Source organism: Vicugna pacos, chromosome 4 (genome assembly GCF_048564905.1).
Source record: "Vicugna pacos chromosome 4, VicPac4, whole genome shotgun sequence".
In the NCBI taxonomy this organism is placed as follows: domain Eukaryota; kingdom Metazoa; phylum Chordata; class Mammalia; order Artiodactyla; family Camelidae; genus Vicugna; species Vicugna pacos.
The window spans coordinates 70,518,225-70,541,730 of NC_132990.1; the positions used below are offsets into that span (position 1 = coordinate 70,518,225).

The following is a 23,506-nucleotide window of genomic DNA, read 5'->3' on the forward strand; positions in this document are numbered from 1 at the left end:
CGAGCAACAGGGATGAATGGAGCCTTACCTCTGGGAAGACTACAGAAGGATAGCATTAGGCCATTGGCCTCACTTTGGCAGTTTTTGCTTAAAGAATGAATGGAAGTATCAAGCATGCATATCTGTCACAGACGTCCAAGTTTTCATCTCCCTTCTTGGCTTCACTTTAAAGAGAGTTGGGGGCAAGGCAAGGATGCTGTAGGCAGCAGTGAGGTGAAACGTAACCAGCAGGCCAGAGCAGTTAGGGTACAGATCCAAGAAAACGGAAACAGCTGTGGCTGAAATGCCTTAGGTGTTCCTTTTAGATCATCAACTGAGTGGGTAATCCTGAATTAACATGAATTACAGATTGGGTTACTTCATGTTGCAGCTCTTGAGAGCCTAGATAAATGTCAAATCCTTACCTAGTAAAAGGCTGGAAACTACTTAATTTACCATCTATTCACCACTGTCCTTTCCTGACGTGTTAACTTCTCTCTGGAACTTTATATGATTAATAATACATAACCACATTATGGAGGTAATAATGCAGCATTGCTAAAGCTGCAAAAATAGGTTTCCTTACATCCTGATGCAGGGGCGAGGGAGTCGGAGGGGGTTATTTACTACTTTTTGCAGGGGTGGGGTGAGGTGGAGGGGGATTTAACAGCACCAAAATCTAAATGTACAAACTCTTTCACTTGGAAATTCCACTTCCAGGACTTTATGCCACAAAAGTGACACCATAAGTAAGCAAAGCATTATACAAGGCTATTTGCTAAAGCCCTGTTCATAATAGAGGAGGAAAAAAGTAACAGAGTGTCTACTAACAAAAGATGAATTAAACAAATCCTGACATACCTATTTATGCAACTATAAAAATGAGACAGATCTATAAATTTCACCATGGAATAATTTCTAAGACATATTAAGTGAACTAAAACAAGCTACAGAATAAAATAAGTACATAATTTTTGTTTTAAAAAAACCGCATATTTTGGAAAGTCTGGAAGAACATAACACTAGAACGCCCAAGTTCAAATTCTGGCTCTGTCAGAATTTTTAAATTCTAAATTTAAATGTAAAGAGTGACTTTACATTTAATTCTTAAATTTTAGTTTCCTCATCCATAAAATAGGGGAAACTAGTATCAACTTCAAAGGCTTATTTCATATATATGTTATATGAAATTACTGAATTGAATGTGTAAGGCAGCACAATGCCTGGCATATAGCAAATGCTCAAATCATTCAGAAGATGGTAATTATTACTACCATTACCACCTCTGGAAAATGTAATTAGGGAGTAACCACTGACCAAGTTTTATATTTCCATATATAAAGAATTCTTCAGAAGTCATATGTATTACTTTTATAATTAAAAAATACATCCTTTTACTCAAGAGAAATGAACACATATGTCCACACAAAGACTTGTATGTGAATTTCCATAGCAACATTATTCATAATAATAGAAAATTAGAAATAACCTAAATGTCCATCAACTGGTGAATGGATAGACAAAATGTATGATATATCCACATAATGGAATGTTACTCAGAAATACAAAGAACTACTCATATACAAATGACATGGACAAACCTCAATACCATCACACCACGTGAAAGAAGCAATACAGAGAGAACGCATATTGTTTGATTTCATTTAGACCAAATGTCCAAAAAGGGCAAATCTACAGAGACAGATAGTAGATTAGGGATCGCCTGGATTGGAAGTTGTGAATAGGATTAACACAGTTAAAGGACACAAGGGATCTTACTGGATGATGAAAATGTTCCACAACTGATTTCTGGTAATGGTTACACAACTTGGGTAAATTTACCAAACAACACTAAATTGTACAATCAGTAAAACATGTGTCAATGAAGTTGCCACAAAAAAAAGGGGGGGTTGGGAAAAGATATCCTTATAAACCATGCACTTATTTTAAGCTCATGTAATACTTTGCTCCTGGGAAAAAAAGACTTTCACTTGCATTATTCTATTTGACCTTCACAAGCATGTGAGGCAGAGTAAGGATTATGCCCTTTGAAGAGAAAAGGAATATAACGCTCAGAGAAGAAATATAACTAGCCCACAGCCACTGCTAGCAAGTAAAGCAACTGGAGCTCAGATTCTAAACATAACTAAGTCAATAAATGTGGCAGTAAAAATGTGCCAAGACTGCAAGATTCCAAGAACAATCGCCAAAGAGTGATCACACTTTAGTTGAATACCGAAGGACAGGGGCTTTAAATTTTTTTTAACTTTGAATAAATGTGCATTTAAGAAACTTTAAATAAAAGATGCTTTTCCCCCCTTATACACTCCAGCTAAAAGTGAAATCATTACGGATCCCAGAAGCAATTCCCAGAAGCAACAAAAAATTTCCTGTTCAGTAGGTCATAAAATGCTCAGCACACAATGTAGCTTCAATGATTCTAACATCTATGAAGAATAATTATAAAATTTAAAAGGCTTATTTCGGAAATTATTCTAAATGCATCCTGCATTTCATTTTCATTTCATAGAAAAACTACAGAGAAATGACAGGAGACAAAACTCAAAACATAAGCCATACGGAAGATTCTTTACTTTTGAGGGGGAGGGGGAGCAAAATGGTTAGTTTCGGCAACCATTTTGCTAAAAAGTACAAACAGCCACTTGCATCTGCAGTCTCCACAGGCCTTTCCAGCATCAGTCAAGCTACTAAGAAAACAACAGAAGCCTAGTATGACCAACCAATGATTTCCCCATAGTCTTCTCTTTTACTGACTAGGTGCAGGTTACTGTGCTAAGAAAGAATTAGTCCGGTATGAAAACTCCTGTGTCTGTCACACTAAATAGGGTTGACAGTGCGGTTGATCTTGTTCATTCCCATTTTACAGATGGAAAAATAAGCTCAGGCAGGCAAAATGTCAAAGTTCCCTTAGCATTTTCTGTTGATCACAGCTAAAAAAATCAAGGCTCTCAAACTGTTAACTAAAACACTTTGCACTGAACATTGACAACTGAGATAATTTTACCTAATTATGTTCTCTGGAAAGAAAGGCCTTAGAGATAACTGGTAAACCAGAAAAGATATAAGATCAGCAAGTCATAAATCCTGGACCACCATAACATATTTGGGATTTACTTTTGTCTTCATACCTGACATATTCTTTAGGATTTGGGTACCCAGAGAAGGTAAAGGCTATCAGGAAAAAAAGCCACAAGCCACAAACAGAATTTTGGAATTCTGGGCCAACCAATAAAGGTACTAGAAAATTTAACCAAAAAAGCACAAAACTGAGCTCCTCTGCCTCCTGGGACCTTCTCATAGATACACAGATCCAGCACAAGCAAGGCACAACGTACAAGTGGATTCAATTTTTATATAATTTTATGCATAGAGAAACAGACCTTGGAAAATAGTTCATAAATCCATGGTTGGAGTAACTCAGAAGACTCAACACTCTAACAGAACTACAGTATCTTAATAACGGGGCTATGTCCCCAACACCAGGCAAAGAGTACTTCTAAAGATCCAGAAATATGTTTCCCTTTGCAGTGTGCCAAATAACAGGTCTGTCTCTGCAGGGAGTGACAGGATTCTTTTTGCCCCTCTTTACCAGTCAGCTGTCTGCAGAGATGGTGGCGTGACAAGAAAAAGAATTGTCAAAATGAAGTGACCTGAAGAAAAGTAAGGATATGATGGCAAGGTATAAAGACTTGATCTTCGGTCAGTTCTGAGCTGTCAGAGGATCTTAGGGTGGGAATGGGGATGTGGGTGGGAGATCAGCGGCAGTTCAGGCAAGCCAAGAGCTAGGAATGAAAGGTGATTCTCTTCACATGACCAGTAGCAATTATCTATACCTTGTGAGTCCAATTTTTTAGAATCATAACACTCTGCCTTAATACTCTGTCTTAATTTCCCCTTCCTATCACCTTAGTATTAATAAAGAAACCCTAGTTTAATTGTTCTAGACCTACCTCAGCTATTCTGTGGAGTCTTAAGGGCTAAACCATTCATCTCTGCTTAGACCAGAGATATGAATAATAGATATCTAATTCCCCTCGGAGGCCTGTTTGGTAGACAACTTAAGGCCCCGCCCACTCCCTCAATCACATATCCTTCCACCCCATAATTTTTCTTCTACCCTTACTGGGTCCTTAATTTTTGCCTGGCACCAGTGCTAATGTTTTATGTGTTATTAGTGTTATTATCTTACCAAATTCTCATAAGAAGTCTGGAAGTAAGCTTATTATCCCAATTTATAAATAAATTGAGGCTCAGAGAAGTTAGGTAAGCTGCCCAAGGTCAAACAGCTCATAAAGAGCAGAGCTAGAATATGAATCCAGGAATGTCTGAGTATTAAGGCTCTTAAATACCATGCCATTGTAGTGACAGCAATTAGTAAGAGACCTCAAGGGTATGGTGACTTACAGGGGAGAGAGATTTGTAAAGATCTCCTTCCAGGCAAACAGGAAGTTCTATCTTCTCCGAGGGTTATGGCACTTTCCGTATACATGGTGGCAGCATTGGAATCACAGACACAGGTTATCTAGGCTAGCACATCTGTCCCTAGACAGATGAGAGTATTACCTTCTGCCGTTTTTGAGGCTGATTTCATAATACCAAATTACATATTGGTAAGACTCCTTTTTTATTTCATTCTCTTTCTGCATAGGTAATACCCAAGTCATTTCATATTAGGTATCTTCTCTTCCAAACCCCTGTTGGCATCATGTCCCTGCCCAGCCTGGAGATGTGGCAGGGACAAAATGCTGGAATGAGAGTTATCCTAGGACACACTAACTACCTACACAGGACCATGAGGCTGTTTCCCAAAAGCTGAAATCAAGAAAGTAGGTCCCCTGACACAATAGTTTTTCCAAACAACATGAAACAACTCTTTGAGATATCAAATATTGTTCAGTCAAACCTTGCGATCTGAGCCCTGCCATTGGTTGAGTCTCTGCAGTTTGCGCAGTGCCCTGGGTTTTGCTCCAGATCCGTCACATTGCATTAGTGCCCTTCCTCCTCACTGCCTACAGAAATAACAGCCTTGAACATGGCAGCACAATCCATTTGTCCTGCTCTAATTACTTTCTGACATTACTCTTTTGCTGCTAACGTCCACCCCCTGTTCCTTCCTCCTCTTTCTTCCTTCCTTCTTTTCTTTTTGCCTTGGGACATCATTAGAATCATCGGACAAGACCTTTAGGTTCTGCCAATATATATTCTGTTAACTTTATCACAAAATGGTTCCAAGAAGGAGTATGATAGTTGCAAGAAGAAAAGCCACAAGGCTCTCAAAACCATTTCCAGAATCACTCAACTGGCATGGGGAGAATGGCCAAGGGGGAAATGCTTGGGCTTGAAGTTAAGGGACCTGGACAAATTATAGCCCTGCCCCTCACTAGCTGTGAGACCTTGAGCAAGTCTCCTTCTGTCTGTCTTAGTACTCTCTTTCAACAAATGGGGTTGTATATCTACTCTGATAACCTAACAAGATCTGCATGAAGATCGAGATAATGTATGTGAAAATACTTTGGAAAGAGCTGCAGTCATGTTATTATTAAGAGGCACAAAAGTATTGACCAATTTTGACCAGAATCTATAAATCTTGTCCTCTTCATTAAACTTAGTGTGGTGGTTAATCTTATGTGCCAATGTGGCTGGGCCATCAGGTCAAGCATCTGGTCAAACATTACTCTGGGTGCTTCCATGAAGGTGCTATTGAATGAGATTAACATTTAAACCGGTAGACTCTTGAGTAAAGCAGACTGCCCTCAACAATGCAGTTGGGACTCATCCAATCAGTTGAAGGCCTGAATAGAATAAAAAGATGGGACCTCCCTGAGCAACAGAGAACCTCCAGGAGGCTGCCTTTGGACAGAAACTGGAACACTGGCTCTCCTAGGTCTCTAGTCTGCAAGCCTTCAGACTGGAACTGCAGCACTGGCTTTCGTGGGTCTCCAACCTGTGGGCTCATCCTGCAGATTCTGGACTTAAAAGCTTCCATAATCATGTGAGCCCATTCCTTGTATTAAATCTTTGTTTATACCCCCCCCCCATAATGGTTGTTTCTCTGGAGAATCCTGACTAATAGATCTAGTTTTGTTTAGGATTCACAATGACCATCCTATGCTCTAATAATAAGGGACAGAAATGTCATGGATAAATTCAATCCAGAGGTTTATCTCCAGAGCCCTTTTTCCTCCAGCACGACAGATACTGATTTATAAATTACATATGCTCCCAAAGTCACTTGTAAGCCAGCTGCCTCCAATTCAAAAGGCTTTTCTCAGTAATAAAATGGAGCTTAAAGACAAAGGATTGAGATGATATCCTTATAGGAGTGATTAATGCATGTTTTTGGGTAAGTGCAAGAATCAACGTTGTTCTATTTAGAAAATACTTTTGGAAGAAAAGAATCCAATATTTACTGAACACTTCACATGTGTTAAGCAAGCACTGTACAGGGTGTTGCACATATATTGTTTTATTCAACCTTAACACCTATAATACAAAGACAATATTAACGTTTTCCATTTCTGAAAATGACAAATTAAGCTCTGAGAGACGAAACAGTTCTGGCACAGGTCACACAAGTAGAATGTGGTAAAGCTGGAAAAGCTGGAATGGTAAAGCTGGAATCAGATTGACTCCACTGACCCATTTCAGACTATAGGATATACATACCTTACACATTAAAAGAAAAAAAGGTAGGAGTGATCAACTATGATATACTTGTTTCCCTTCCTCCATTTATTCCTTGATGCAGGATGGCAAAAAGCTCAAACGGTAGAAAACAAGAAGCACTGGGTTTAAGCAGGCTTTGGAAATCCACAGGTTGAGGAGTTTTCAGTAGGATATCAAAACAAGCAGTTCCATTACAGCAAAAGATTGGATGTAAAGAGCAATGCCTTAGCAAACAAGAGTGAGGTTTTGTTTTTTTGTTTGTTTTAAAGAAAACAACAGAAAGTGCAGTGGTCCTAATGAACTAAATGTAGATGGGGGAAAGATATATGGGGTGGGAGGACCCTTTCTGGTCTCCGTTGTTAATTTTAACAAGCCAGTACATCCTCTCTGCTGACCATCTCAGGTCCAAGTGATAAGTCAAGTCAAAGCCAAGCCAAAGAGGCCTCTGTCTCCTGAGGTTCTTCCCTCTCCCCACCTCAGATAGCCTGAGAATCCATCCTTAATTCACATTCTTCCTGCCACAAACACACAGACTAAACAGAGAAAACTAATTCTGCATTTTGCTTGTTGTTCAGAGCCTGTCAACCACGGACAGGAATCTGCAGAATGGTAAGTAATGAAAAAAGAATTGTCTGCTATCAAGCCAAATAAGTTTAATTTAAACTACATTAAAACAAGCCAAGTAGACCAGCTGCATGAGAAGGTATTTTGCTGTAACAAAATGTGACAGCAAGTTATTTAATTTTAACTGCTGCCAGAACTATATCACTGGTAAAATGTTGCAATTCAAGTAGTTTCAAAACATTCTCTTTCATCTTGATTGTTAAAAACTCCACTTATAACCATGACTTCAGAATAACTATGCAAGAAGGTATCATTACTCCATTTTTATCAGTGAAGAAATCGAGGCTCAGAATGGTAGTCAAATGCCCAAGTGGGCAGAGCTAGGGAGTGTTTTTCCTCTCTCAAGGCAATTTCACAAAGCCATCAGAGTCTTCTCTGTTGGGCCTCTCACTTTCTTGAGGTGTCCTCCTTCTAAATACCTCCATTTTCTGGGAAAATAGAATGGTTTCTTTCTGTTGTCTTAACATCACTCTGTGTACAATGTTGGATAAACACTACAAGAGTTGTAGCTTCTTAGACATTCCAACCTAAAGAACAACAAAGTCATCCCACCAAGTTCTAAATCATTCCGCATGGATTTCCTAGATAATGCAGTCTTTGGCACAGGTTAAGAGTAACCTCCAGTGATACTGATTTTTTTCCTTTCAAATTTTAGGGCAACTTTATCCCGTTAATCATTTGTTACATTGTAAACATTTTGTGAACTAAAGCAAGAAACTTTTCCAGATGAACATTTGAGATGGTAGTCTACCATGTTTTCTAAATTTCTTCATTCACATAACCAAGAAAGAAAGTAAAAGAACCTACAAAATGACAGTTCTAAATCAAAATGAATATTTATGAACACACAGCTATACGTGAATTCTATTTTATATACAATACTTAAAGGGCCCCCCAAAGTTATATTTTGAATTATTAGGATTTTTCTGAACTCAGCCATCCCAGTTCTACCAATTAGCTTCTTTTTAAAACTAGTAGAGGCTGCCTATTTAAGGGAAAAGCATGTGGATTCTGAGATCAGATAGATCCGAGTTCCAATTCTTGCTCATACTTTTGGCAAGTTACTCTGTTGCTTGGATCCCCAGTTTTCTGGTACAAAACAGAAACAAAAAAGGATACCATCCCTTGCTTTTAATGGTTACTGTAACATATAAAGTAAATGAACTACTGTATCAGGCAAGGGATGCAGATGGTGTCCAATAAATGCCAGTATGTGCTTAATGTTTGTTATAAATTGTTTTAAAGCTCTATAAGGAATATGTCTATTGTCCCTCCTATGACCCAGAGAGAGGGAAATGAAGATTAATGACATAACAAAAAGTAAAATGTTATTTCCACTTCTACTATTTCTAGCATTTATTTCTCTCAAATTAGTTAAAATATAGTCATAACTGAAGTAGACTAAGATGGAATATTTGGATAAAGGGATCTACATTAGTTGATTAACTTTTTAAAAATTTTAATACAGTGTGTACTAAATAGCCTCCAAATTGCTACAAAGCAAAACCATTTTCTACACAGCCTGCATTTCTGCAGCATAGCTTTGAAAGAAATGAAACCACTCTGTAATCCCATAGATTATGTCTAAAAATAGAATGGTAGGCCAGCTGTCAGATGCATACGTTATAGGGAAAATGGGGCCAAGACTCTCTCCCCCAAAATCATTGCAAATCCTTCCTCACTTCTCTCATAAAGATGGAAAATTGAAATCTATTCAATCCCAGCAGCTACTATTTCCTTTTTGGACCAGGACAAAGGTTGGAATTCTGAAGATTCGGGAGGTCTCTTGTGAAATTTCCCCAAATTTGCAAAGTGCTGCTTCTAACAGGCTTGTAACAAAAGTGTCATGCGTGATCTGGAATTACTGCTTCAACACAAGACCATTAAAAAAAAATATTTTTTTTTTTGCTTTTTTTGTGAACGCTTCCTGCCAGAGTTATTTAACTTAAAAAAAAAAACAAAAAACAAAACAAAACAAAAAACAAAGCAATGATTGGGGCTGGGTTCCAGCAGAGACTTTGCCATTAACTTGCTGGACAGCCTTAGGCACAGTAAGGCCCTTTGTGGGCCTCAGTCTTCTTATCTACATAATGAGAAAGTTGGGGAGATAAAGATGGGGAGATATCTGTGTAAGGCTATCTTTCAGCTATGATGTTTTAAGATTTTCTGAGCCTCAAAATTTCCAGACAGGATGAACATAAGAGAACAAATACCCTTTTAAGGCCAATCTATGTTTTAAGCTACTTCAGTCCCAATTCCATAAACAATCTTTCCACCTAACCAAGGATTCAGCAACCCTAAAAAGGTGAACAGAAGAAATTTCAGTATGCTTTCTCCTGACTGTTAAAGAAGCATAGGGCCAATTATTACCGGTAAGGGTGGGGAGTGTCCTGGTGAGAGGAGAGGAAAGTGCTATCTATCTGAAAAAAGTGGACACAGGTCAAGGACACACTTACAGCCTGTGTGCTATGTAGGCCACAAATACTTTCATTCTATTATTAAGCAACGAACACTTTCCTAGGTGCTAAGGATAGAATGGTGAGCTGGACAGATACATTCCTTTTAAGAGTCTCACCAGCATCTCCTCAAGGCAGGCAGAGATCCTGCCCAGGTCAGTATCAAACCCTGACCCTCAGCAGTCAGATGGAAGGAATACAAAAAAAAGTTAGCCTCACATCTGGTACACTCAATACTGGAAAATAACGTAGCTTACTCCAATGCCTTTGCAAAGTCGGCAGTTTCAAAGAAAAACAATCACATATTGAGTAGGAGAGAAAAACTATTATGTGAGATATTGAGAATCAAAACACTATGACAGCCATTTTTAGCACCTGTTTCTTATTTTTGTTTTTTGTTTTTTTTCAGGGAAGAGTGATATCATTAACCAAAAACCAACAGCGGAAAATGCAAAAGAAAGAAAGCCTAGTGTCAGAATCTAAGGGATTTCCTTGTAAAGGACACAGGTTTGGCTAACTAACAATGTAACCACAAGGACAATAAATCTGATGTGAGATGCTTCTCTCACAAGATTATAGGCTTATTTTTTCCTAAACCTCAGACACACTATATTTTGTTGAGACAACCCAAGGGCTTGAGGAGTATGAGGATTCAATCATCCATTCAACAAATATTCACTGGGTGCCTACAATCTTCATGATGGGGATTCAGAGCAAACAAGACTGATACGGTCACTGTCCTTACAGACTAGAAGAAGGATAAACACTGAGCAGTTACATAAAGAAATATTTAATTATAATTGTGTTAAGTGTGATAACTGTGATTAACTGCACAAGACATGAGTAACAATGAAGGAACCTCCCTTGGTCTGGGAGAGGAGGAAAAACATTCATGCAATGGGATATGAGAGTGGACAGATGCCAAACTATCCACAGAAAAGAGTCAAGCACAAGATTTCTTTCTAAAAAATGGCCTAGCCTTTTCTGCTCCCAAAGGATGATTAAAGAAACTGCACACATGGTGATGTCCAAATCTCAGCAATGATATTAACCTCCACGTGGACTGTCTTTACCTCACAAAGCTTTAAAACAAAGAGATCTACCATCACATTTTTCATATCTAGAACTCAAATCGAAAAGGAAGCCCCAAGTGAGATACAGTAATGCACTCTGCTGCCTAAGAATTCGAGTCTCAGTCATATGTCTCTCTTTAGTGCTCTCAGCACTCTACTTCTAAGCATTACTGAACTGATTTTACTGCAGTATGACTCTATCTCCCTCACTAGACTGCAAACTCCTCCAGAATAGGGACCTTATCCAACTTATTTCTGTGCCTCTAATACCTAGCATTGAGCTAGATACTCCGTAGGACCTGAGAAAATGGTGATTGCTACTATTGTACTGCCCTTCAGACTGGTCATTACACAAATTATACAGCTCAGTTCTCTTAAATGAGATCTCCTCCCACTTGGCAGAGAAACACCAACAAGTGAGTCCCAGGAATAGATCACTGACCACTGATCCCAACACATGCCATTGCTCTCAGCTCCTTTGTAGTGGTGATTTTTGCCTGTTTACATGGATGATTCAAAGTTATCTTTTTCACTGTGCTGTGGTGACTTCCAATGCAAGACTATCAGCCAAGAATAGCAGTGCTTTAAAAGGTAGTGACATGAAGATCACAAGATAGGAAAGGGAAAGGGTGAAGAGAATTAGGACACAGCTGTAGTGTTCTGTAGGCTAAAACATAGACTCAATATGTCACAGAAAATTAAATCAGAGGTTGAATGTTATTCCTGGTCTCCTGAATAAATATAAACAAGGGCCCAAGTACTCTGTCACTAGCTACACTGTGGTCATGCTAGGGCCTCAATGACATCTAGTTCTATGCCTCAGGATCATTCTAAATTGGGGAGGCAAGGTCATTGCTCCTCCAGGCCAAATTCTACAAAGCTCCATTTGCCCCAGACAGAAAAAAGAGGATGCTAACTTCTAAATCCATTTTGATAGCTAGAGGAGGATTAAAGAAACTGCACACATGGTGATGTCCAAATCTCAGCAATGAGATTAACCTCCATGTGGACTGTCTATATCTCACAGAGCTTTAAAACAAAGAGATCTGCCGTCACATTTTTCACATCTAGAACTCAAACCGAAAAGGAAGCCCCAAGTGAGATACAGTAATGCACTCTGCTGCCTGAGAATTCTAGCGAAACACTAAGACAGGGTCACTGTCCTCCAGAAAGTATAGGGGAGGCAGACCAGGAAATTATCTACAGTGCTGGATAAAAGCACAAACAAGGTGCTAAATAGGAACTCACAGGCAGGAGGGATAAATCTATGAGGAGTGGGGGCAGATCTAATGGAAATTTCATAATCATAGGGGTACTAGAGGCTCAACTTTGAAGGCGCAGGCTCCCAAAAGGCAGAGAAGGGGGAAGAAGTGGAAAGTGCATTCTATGCAAAAGCAGTAATTTTGTGTAGCTTGGGTTTAAGGTATATGACAGTGAGTGGCAGACGAGACTGGGGGATGTTGAGTAAAGTCAGGTTTGAAAAGGTCTTATATACTCAGCTAAACAGTTGGACTTCTTCCTGTAGGTAGGAATAATATACATTTATTATTTACAGTTTACTTATTTTATTAAATATCCACTATGAACGAGGCAACATGTTTTACAAACTATTACATTTAATGTTCAAAACTCTGCCATGTGAGTATTTCTCTCCTTATCGTACAAACAAGAAAAATGACTCAAGAGAGGGTAAGTAACTTTCTCAAATCAGGTCTGTTTCACTTCAAAGATTACACAAAATCTCACAAAAAAGGATTCCTGTTCTAAGAACTCCTAGACTCCTGATTCCAAACAACCTAGGGCTCTTTCCCGTATATTATAAAGGACACTTTCCAACACAATATTACATACTAATAATCTAAGTTTCAGAATACTCTCACTTGGGCCTACAGCAAACTGAGTGCTATAAAAATGTTCAAGGGGCCCTTGAAATCACTGGCATCAGACCAAGTAGGTGCATCTACTCTTTCTCAGCAATCTCTGAAACACAGGAATATTAATAAATCGAAGATCACTTTTTCCAGTGGTCTTCATCTGAAGGTTTTCTCTCTCCTGACATTACTACAGTATTTTACATCAACGGCTATTTCTGAAGTCAAGGTAGCCAGATTCTCCAAAGCAGAGGCAGAGCAGAATGAGACTATGGCTTACATAACACCTAATCTGACACCTGGTCACGAAAAATTCAACAATAAGGACATAAGACTTTGTAGAAACGTGTCCAGGCTCTGAAGTTCATTAGTTGGCTGAATTTGGTCACGTTACTTACCCTTTTTGAGTCTTGAGTTCCTTACATTAAAAATGTAGTAATAAATATTACTTTTCAGGATAGCTATGAAAGCTAACTAGACTAAATAAGGTAAAGGAAGGACTCAAAGCCTAGAGCATGGTAGGCACCCAGGCCTACATTTCTTACATGTACATATTCTTAGCTAGCATTCTGTCTGCCTACCTCATAGGATTTTTGATCCTCAGATAAAGGTGATGTCCGTGAAAGTTTTTAATCAGGTAAAATATAGCTGTCATTATAACTAAGTTCAAAACACTGCTCAGGGCACAAGAGTGAGTATTTTATAATCCTTGTCTTCAAGGGGGTAACCCTCAGATAAGGGAGCTATAAGTCTACAAATGAGTGGAATACAAGTAAGTAGCAGTAGAAGATATAAGTGCTAGAAGAGTGGTAATAATAGCTAACATAACTGAACACTTACCATGGGCCAGACCTAGTCCAGGTGCTTGACCTATATTATCTCATTTAATCCTGGAATGAGCCCTATGGAACACATACTATTAAATGTATAGATGTGGAAACTGAAGCACATGTTGGCTAGGTGACTTGATTAAGTTTACACAACTAGTAAGTGGTGAAGCCACTTTAATTTAAATGAGAGAATTTAAATGCAAGAATTCTTTTTTTCCCACAGTTTAAAAACTTTTATTTTTATTTATTTTTAAAATTTTTTTATTGAAGTAAAGTCAGTATACAATGTTGCATCAATTTCTGGTGCACAGCATAATGTTTCAGTCATACATATATATTCCTTTCAATATTTTTTCACTTTAGTAAAATGCAAGAATTCTCTCTCTACAGTTCATACTATTAGAGATGCAGAGATGTGAATTAAAGAAGTAGAGAAATAATATGGTAACAACAGGGACTAATAATGGACTCACTGATCACACAAATTGTGCTAATAAGCAGGTCTGTGCTATAAGCACTTCATATGCAAGCTCTCACTGAATTTCAAAAACCCTTTGTGAGCTAGATACCATCCCAATTTTATAGATGAGGCAACAGACTAAATGAGGTTGGTTTACTTGGTCAAAGTCTCAGAGGCAGTTACCAGAGGAACCAGATCTCAAATTTGGCCCTGTCAGTGTGTAAAAAACACATGCTCTTAACCTCTTTGCTCTCTGGATCAGTGGCAGGCAGTAGTGTTCAGGATGGGTCCTGAAGGCCAAAAGAATCTGAATAGTTGATAATGAGTTGTGTGGGATTTCAGACAAAGGGCGTGGTATGAACAAAGGGTTACATAGAGGAAGTCTGGGGGCTTTAAAATAAAAATACAATCACTTTTTTTTGTAACCTCTAAATCATCAGATGGGCTGGATTACCTTTTTCTGCCACTAAAAACCACCTTTTAAATTACAATAGCAGTATACATGTTATAGAATATTAGAAACCCTAAAGAAGCAAAAATAAGGAAATAAAGCATGCCTTAGAAACTCTGAAAAGACAACAGTTGTGGAAAATTAGTTGGAAAGGTAGTTCAGGGACTGACTGCAGCAGCCTTGGCCTTAAATGCCAGGCTGGAGAATCAATGCTACATTCTGCATGCAATTACAAGATTGTGAGTACAGAGGCAGCACAACTAGTCTTATGCCATGCTTAAGACAGACTTAAATCAGGAGACAAGAGGCGAGAGGATCAGGGAGGAGCCCATTACAGTAGTCCAGGTAATGTGTATCATGACCACTATAAGCTCAGACTGAGCCAGTTCAAACCTAAGTTTGAACCTGGCTCCATTACTTACTAGCTGTGTGGCTCTCATTAAGTTAATTCAAACCTTGTGCGCCTCAGTTTTATCACCTATAAAGTGGCAATAATAAAACCCATGTAAAGAGTTGTTGTGACAACTAAGTAAGATCTGAAGCAATTAACATGATTCAGGTTTCTCAACTTCTATATTATTGACAATTGAGGCCAAGTAATTCTTTTTTATGGAGGAGCTGTCCTGTGTATCATAGGGTATTTAGCAGCTTCCCTAGTCTCTACCAATACACGACCTCTACCCCGATTGTGGCAACCAAAAATGTCTCCAGACATTGCTAAACGAACTCCAGTTGAGAAACACTTGACATAGTTTATGACATATAAAATTCTCCCAAAAATGTTAGCGTTAAAAATGATTGCAGAGAAGGAAGGGAGGAAAGAAGGTCATTACTTCTACCGATGACAGCAGAAATGTAAAAGTAACACAGAAACAGAGATGACAGAACTGGCTGGCTGACTGGATATGGAGGCCATGAAAGGAGAAGGCAGCAGAGGTGACCGCTGCTTTAATTCTGTGTGATTCATCCCACCAAAAGAAATAAGGAAGAAAGGAGAGTGTGCAAGCTTGAGGGACCTTGGGACATGCAAATAGAGATATCTGAAAGGCATTAAGAATTCTGGCCTGTAGCTGGGGAGAAGGGTAAGTGTAGGTCTACGTATCAAGTATCAAAATCACTCTTTATGTCTCCTGAACTTTTAATGCTTTCAGTTATATCTAACAGTTCCAAAGTGAGTACCAGTTACATGCCTTAACTGTAAAGCTCTCAGAAGAAATACACTTAGAAGACATGTTTGACAATGAATATATATTGCCACCAAGACCAGAAGAAAAGGTATTCCATTTTCAGAAAGAAATATAATCAGAAAAAAATATAAAGTAAATAAAACACAAAAAAACTATAAATTTGCACATAATGACAGACTTTAGTTTTTCATCCTGTCACCAGACAACTAAAAAACTGTTATGTACTGATCCTCCCAAAGATTCAACCGATTTCAGAGCTTTTAATATTCGTCATATATTTTAGAGACATTAGTGAAAGGAAAAAAGAGTTGAATCCAAACCAAACTGTTCAAATTTCAGTTGTTTGATACCTTTAGAAGTGAAAGCTGTCTGATTCTACAGCCTCCAGGTCCCCAACAGCCCCCAAGACAGCTCCTGCAGCCTCTGCTGAACCACCTGAGCAAACAAGACTGCATCCTTGCTTGTCACCTGCTCTGTAGTCTATTCCAAGGCCCTTTCAAGTACCATCCAAAGCAGAAAAGCACTGAAACTGATCTACATACAGTAACACATCTACTAACGGTGACTGTACTTTAAATTTTCCAAATTATTAAGTTCTGTGGTCTCCATGAACCAGTGTTCTCTAAATTCCAATATTCAGGAATTCAAACTAGTCTTCATACAAAAAATCCACGTGATATCATGGCACATTTGCCAAAATTCACAGAACACAAAATATGAAGAGTGAACCCTAATGTAAACTATGAATTTGGAGTGATAATTTTGTATCAATGTAGGTCACAGATTGTAATAAATATACCACTCTGGTACAGGATGTCGATGGGAGGAGGTTGTACAGTATGTGTAGAAGAGGGTGTACGGGGACTCTCTGTACTTTCTGCTCAATATTGCTGTGAACCTGAAGACCTAAAACTGCTCTTAAAAAGTCTATTTAAAAGGGGGAAACAATCTCATGTAAGATCTGCTGTCCTGATTTTGGATTCAGAAAATGTGATCCTTGTAGATATGCAAGAGCAAATACCAGAGAGAGGACTTATGCTAAGGGTCAGGAATTCCAGAGACAAGGTCTGAGAAAGCAAGTACTAAACTCTTGGGATAGTCTAGAGAAAAATAAAATTTTTCAAACAAAACCCCCAGAACTCCAAATGGCGAGCTTTCTTACTGCAGCTGGATGAAGACTCCCATTATGTCATGGAGTAAGTTTTTATACCTGCCAAATTTACAAAAAAGGATGTAAAAAACGAGTAAATTTCTTGTCAGAAAGCTCTCTAAATAAATAACAATTTTTGGATAAGGTTAAAAACAGGAAGAAATGATATCTCCATCTCAATTTCTTTTAAAAACCAATACCACTTCCAGTTTCCAGTCTGGCCATGTAAGGAGCTTGTAAGTTGCCACTCTGTCCTAACAACAAGAAAAACCTGAATAAAATGAAAAATCAACAACTCTTTTTAGATCTGGCAGATTGGTCACATGGCAAACCAATGCCCCCCAAATTGGACAGACAGATACAGATAACAAAGAATCACAACCTACCAAAGCAGAAACTCATGAGGAGAAAATTCCACGGGAACCAGTGCCAGGGCAAGAACACCAAAGTTATAACTGAATTGTTGGAAGCTAAATGTAGATAAAACTCTTAAGAGTTAAAAACTCCAAGGGGGTCCAGTAACAGGAGGGCCCTACACTTTTGTGAGTTCTACCTCCAAGACCTCTACCAGGAACTCAAAGTGAGTATCAGAGAAAAAATTCCCCCTTGCTTCTGGCAGAGAGAGGGGAAAAGGACCTTTGAAATATACCAGAGCATTCTGTTCTTAACAAGGCCTGCATTCAGGAAAAATTATTTCACCAGAATCTAACTTGCTGAAGTTTTATCAGAGCCTAGGTAAGGGGAATACCCAACTCCAGCCCACCCTAACCACCCTGTCCCACCAAAGAGGGAAAAAAAGACTGAGAAGCACTCATGAAGTTCACTGTCCTGGCACACAGGCTCACTGAAAGACAGACTTAATCAAAAGACGACAGAATGCTTCCCCTTCCCCACATCTTACCACTGTATCACTAAGGCCTATTTACAGCAGTTCTTTTTACCTAACACACCATGTTCAACTTTCAACAACAACAACAAAAACCACAATATTAAAATACAAAAGCAAACAAATAAAAAACAGTCTGAAAAAGCAAAATAAGCATCAGAATCAAGAGTCAAGATAACTGCAGGAAAGTTGGAATTATCAGATTAGGAACTTTAAAGAACTATGATTAATATGCTAATAAGGGCCTCAATGGAAAACACTGACAACATAAAAGACAGATGGATAATCTAACCAGAGAGATGGAAATTCTTAGAAAGAATCAAAATGAAATGCTAGAAATAAAAAATACTGTAATAGAAATGTAGAAGACTTTGATAGGCTCATTAGTAGACTGGGCACGGCTAAAGAAAGATCTCTGAACTTGGAGACATGACAACAGAAACTCCCAAAACTGAAGAGTACAGAGAAAAATGACTGCAACAAATAAAAGAACAGAATATCCAAGAACTTGGGACAGCCAAAGGTGTTACATATATGTAATAGGTTAACTAGAAGGAAAATAGAAAGGAACAGAAGCAATATGTGAAGTAATAATGACTAAGAATTCCCCCAAATTAATGTCAGATACCAAATCACAGATCTAAGAAGCTCAGAGAACAACAAGCAAGATCAATGCCCAAAAGAAAACTACTACCTAGATATATTCAAACTTCAGAATGTCAAAGATAAAAAAAATCTTGGAAGAAGCCACAGGGAAAAAACATCTTACCTATAGGGAAGTAATGATAAGAATTATATCCAATTTAACCTCAAAACCATGCAAGCAAGAAGGGAACAGAGTGAAATATTTAGGGTGATGAGAGAAATAAACTCACCAACTTAGAATTCTACATACCCTGTGAAATTACCCTTTAAAAATGAAAGAGAAATAAAGACTTTCTCAGATAGACAAAATTGGAGGGAATTTATTGCCAGTAGACCTGCTTAGCAAATTGATTGTTAAAAGAAGTTTTTCAAAGAGAAGGAAAAATGATATGAGTCAGATCTATGTAATAAAAAAGAACAGTGGAATATGAATAAGTGAAGGTGAAATAAAAGCTTATTTTTTCTTATTTTTAGTTCTAACAGGTAACAGTTCGTTCAAAATAATAATGGCAACAATATATTTTATTGTATATACTTACGTATAAGTAAAATGAATGACAACATGATATAAGGGATGGGAGGTAGGAATCAGGAATATTTTGTTATTACAAGGTGTGTACACTACCTGCGAAACAGTACAGTGTTATTTGAAATGGATCAGTTGTAAATGTATTATTGCAAAGTCTAGGGTAACCACTAAAAACAGGTTTAAAAAAAAAGTACAACTGACATGCTAAGGAAGGAAAGAAAACAGAATCATACAAAAAGTTCAATTAAAACTACAAAAAGCAGAAAAAATGTAGAAGACAAAAACAGAAACAAAGAACAAAGGCACTAAGTAGAAAATAGTAACAAATATGGTAGATATTAATACAACTGTATCAATTATCACCTTAAACACCAATGGTTTAAATATACTAATCAAAAGACAGACACTGTCAGAGTGGATCCAAAAACAAGATTAAACTATATGTTGTCTATTAGAAACCCACAGACAGATAAAAAGTAAAGGGATGGAGAAAGATGTATCATGGTAACACCATTCAAAAGAAAGCAGGGCTGTCATCAAAACACTGTTTTTCTGAACAGAAATGGACAGATCCAACAGCCATACAATCAGTAAGGACATAGTTGAACTAAACTGCACTATAAATCAACTCAATATAATGGATATACAGACTACTTCATCCAAAAACAGCAGATTACAAATTCTTCTCAAGCTCATGTGAATATCCATCAAAACAGACAACATTCAGGGTCATAAAACACACCTTAACAAATTCAAATATAAATCAAACAATGTATGCTCTTAGATCATAATGGAATTAAACTAGAAATCAGTATCAGCAAGATAGCTAGAAAATTACTTAAAATACTTGGAGATTAAACAATACAGTTCTAAATAACATGTGGGTCAAAGAAGAAATCTGAAGAGAAATTGAAAAACCATTCTGAACTAAATGAAAATGAAAATACAGCTTATCAAAATTTGAAGGATGCACTGAAAACAGCGCTTAAAGGCAAATTTATAGCACGGAATGTATTAGAATTGAATTTGAATTCCATATTACAACTGAAAATTGAATACTAGAAAAGATCTAAAATCAATAATCTAAGCTTCCACCTTAGGAAACTATAAAATGAAGAGCAAATTAAACCCAAAGCAAGTAGAAGAAATGAAATGATAAAAACTAGAGAAAAAAAATCAATGAAATTGAAAATAAGAAACAACAGAGAAAATCAATAAAACCAAAAGTTGGTTCTTTGAAATATAAATAAAATGGATAATCTTCTAGCCAGGTTAAGAAAAAAAGAGCTAAGATACAAATTACTAATATCAGAAATGAAAGGGGGGGGACATCAGCACAGATCACATAGACATTAGAATAAAGAAATACTATGAACAACTCTTACACCCACAAATTTGATAACCTAGTTGAAATGAACCAATTCCTTGAAAGACATAATCTGCCAATACTCAAGCAAGAAACAGACCATCTAAACAGGACTATCTATTCAAGAAACTGAATCAATATTTAATATTACAAGATCTATATGAGGAAAACTACAAAATTCTGATTATAAATATCAAAGTACTAGAGAGAAGTTATATATTTATGGATAAGGAAGAGACAATATCACCAAGATACCAGTTCCTCCCATCTTGATTTATAGATTCAATGCAATCCCAACCAAATTCCCAGTAAACTATTTTGTGAATATCAATAAACTGATTCTAAAGTTTACAGGGAAAAACAAAAGACCTCTAATAGCCAATAAAATACTGAAAGAGAAGAACAATGCTGGAGAATTGACACTACCTGACTTCAAGAATTATAAAGTCACAGTAATCAAGACAATGTGGTATTGAGGAAAGAAGAGACAAGTTGACTAATGGAACAGAACAGAGAGCCTAGAAACAAATCCACATAAATATAACCAAATAATCTTTGACAAAGAAGTAAGAACACTAAAAGCAAAGATAGTCTCCAACAAATGGTGCTGGAATAACTGAATATCCACATGTAAAACAATGAATCTGTGCACAGACCTTACACGCTTCACAAAAATTAACGCAATATGGGTCATAGACAAAATGGATCAAAACAAAAACTAAGAAATTCCAGGAAGATAACACAGGAGAAAACTTAGATGACCTTGGGCATGGCAATGAATTGTTAGATTCAACACCAAAGGCATGATCTATGAAAGAAATAATTAGTAAGCTAGCCTTCAGTTAAATGAAAAATTTCTGCTAAAGACAATGTCATGAAAATAAGATGACAAGCCACAGATGAGGAAAAAATATTTGTAAAAGGCACATCTGATAAAGGACTGTTATAAAAAAAATTGTAAAAGAAACTCTTAAAACTCCACTATAAGGAAAAAAAACTTCAACACAAAAATGAACAACCCGATTAAAACACAGGTGAAAAACCTTAATAGAAACCTCACCAAAGAAGATACACAAGATGGCAAGTAAACATAAGAAGAAAATGTTCAACATCATCTGTCATTACAGAATTGCAAATTAATACAATGAGATACCACTACACACCTATTAGAATAGCCAAAAGAAAAAAAAAGACAATACCAAATGCTGGTGAGGGTGCAGATCAACAGAAATTTTCATTCCCTGCTGCTGGAAAAGCAAACTGGTACAGCTACCCTGGAAGACAGTTTGCTAGCTGCATACAAAACTAAACATACTCATACCATTCGATCAAGCAATCATCCTTGGTATTTACCAAATGAACTGAAAACGTATGTCCACACAAAAACTTACATACAGATATTTATAGCAGCTTTATTCATAATTGCCAAAACTTGGAAGTGGTCAAGATATCCTTTAGCAGGTGAGTGAATAAACTCTGGTACATCCAGACAAAGGAATAGTATTCAGTGCTAAAAAGAAATGAGCTTATCAAGCTATGAAAAGACATGGAGTAAAGTTAAATGTCAGCTACTAAGTGAAAGAAGTCAGTCTAAAAAGGCCACATACTGTATGATTCCAACTGTGTACAACTGGGAAAAGGCAAAACCACGAAGACAGTAAAAAAGATTAGTAGCTGCCAGTGGTTAGGAAGGAGGAAGGAAGGGCAAAATAGGCAGAGCACAGAGAATTTTTAGAGCAATGAAACTACTCTGTACCATACTGCAATGGTAATACATGTCACCATGAATTTGTCAAAATCCACAGAATGTACACCAAGAGTGAACCCTGAAGTAAACTATGGATTTAGGTGATCATGATGTGTCAATGCAGGTTCATCGACTGTAACAAATGCACCACTCTGGTACTGGATCTTGATAGTAGGAGAGGTCATGCATGTTGAGGACAGGGAGTATACTGGAACTCTCGGTATTTTCCACTCAATTTTGGGGTAAAATAAAGTTCATTAATTAAATAAAATTTATGTAAAAGAAAAAAATACCAATTTCCTAAGTTTTCAAGTATTAATAGCTATTGCCCCTGGGAGACTGGGGGAAAAAGGGGGAGGTAACAATGGTTACAAAGAAGAAAACTATATATCCAAAATCCTTAAAGTTAAAAGGACTCCCTTAAAATTGCTTAAATTAATTTCTGTCATGTTTTCTCAGTGGGCACTTAAGACTCCAACGGGAATGGTTAACATGTAAACTTCTAGACAGTGTGTAATTTCAGTGTCAGATATCTCCTGAACATGACCTCTCTGTGTAAAAGGTTAATAGACCTGCTGGGAGAGGCCTAGTTGTAATTACAAATAGGAAGTCAGGCCAAACCACTGGCCACCAATGGCCTACCTCAGAATCACATCCCTTGGGAGCCCTGGTAGCTGCCTAGGTTCAGCTCTCTCTGACCTGGAATTCATTCCTGGCTTCTTCCTGTGATACAGTCTGACCCCATGTGGGCTCAGCCCATGCTTTTTGCTTTCGGTCACTTCCTGCCCAGTAACCATGAGGCTCTAGATCAGGGGATATTCCAAATCTCAACAGCCCTAGGTTCCTCTATGTTATAATCAGCTCCCCAAAATTTTGATGGCCTGAATTTTAAATGATGGTAAAGTCACCATAACACAACTCTGAACTGAATTTCTTTTTACACTTGAAACGTTCAGAAATGATTTGATACTTGGGGGAGGGGGAATCTGTCCTAAGGGGTATAGTCACCACTACCATTCTCTGAACCCAGGCAATACCCTTGAGAGACACTGAAAGTGCTTTAGTAAAGACAGTAAATAGGTAATACAAAGAGAGAGCTTTGGAGACACACCAAAACAGAAACAAAATAAAACCTATACACACACAAAACAAAACAAAATCCCACAAAAAAAACTGGAGCTAGATTACTGGCTCTGTCTTAGGAATCTTGAAGCTACTTAACCTCTCTGTACCTCAGTTTTCTTCATTTGTATAAATGAGGAAACGACAGTATTAACTTAGAGGACATTGTAAGAATTCAATGTTAACAGTTTTGCAAAGCACGTACCATACGCCCTGGCCCATGGTAGTTCTCAACTCTTTTATTTTTTTGCTCATTCTACTTTGTCATCTTTACCCTTCGTGTGATCCCTGGGAAGACAAAATGGGAGAGAAAAAAAAGAGGCCTCATTTTACATCTAAAGGCCTCAAACTACCCCAAATCCCTGCTTTAATTATACAATCAAATGACTAACATTGGGCCAGTCTCGTCTTCACACACACACAAAAAAAAAGTATTTTCTTGG

General features: G+C 37.6%; 1 protein-coding gene across 6 annotated transcripts in view; it reads right to left on the reverse strand.

Moving 5' to 3' along the window:
• NR6A1 (nuclear receptor subfamily 6 group A member 1) overlaps positions 1-23,506 on the reverse strand; it is a 202,611-nt gene that overhangs the window by 85,473 nt on the left and 93,632 nt on the right. The window contains exon 2 of one of the 6 annotated variants that reach the window (XM_072960113.1): positions 23,269-23,351. The exons of 4 other annotated variants lie outside the window; for them this stretch is intronic. In XM_072960113.1, the coding sequence (XP_072816214.1) occupies positions 23,269-23,318 (50 nt within the window). In that variant the 5' untranslated portion in view covers positions 23,319-23,351. Of the gene's footprint in view, positions 1-23,268; positions 23,352-23,506 lie in introns of those variants that run through there. One more of the 6 variants, XM_072960112.1, reaches the window with a different exon arrangement.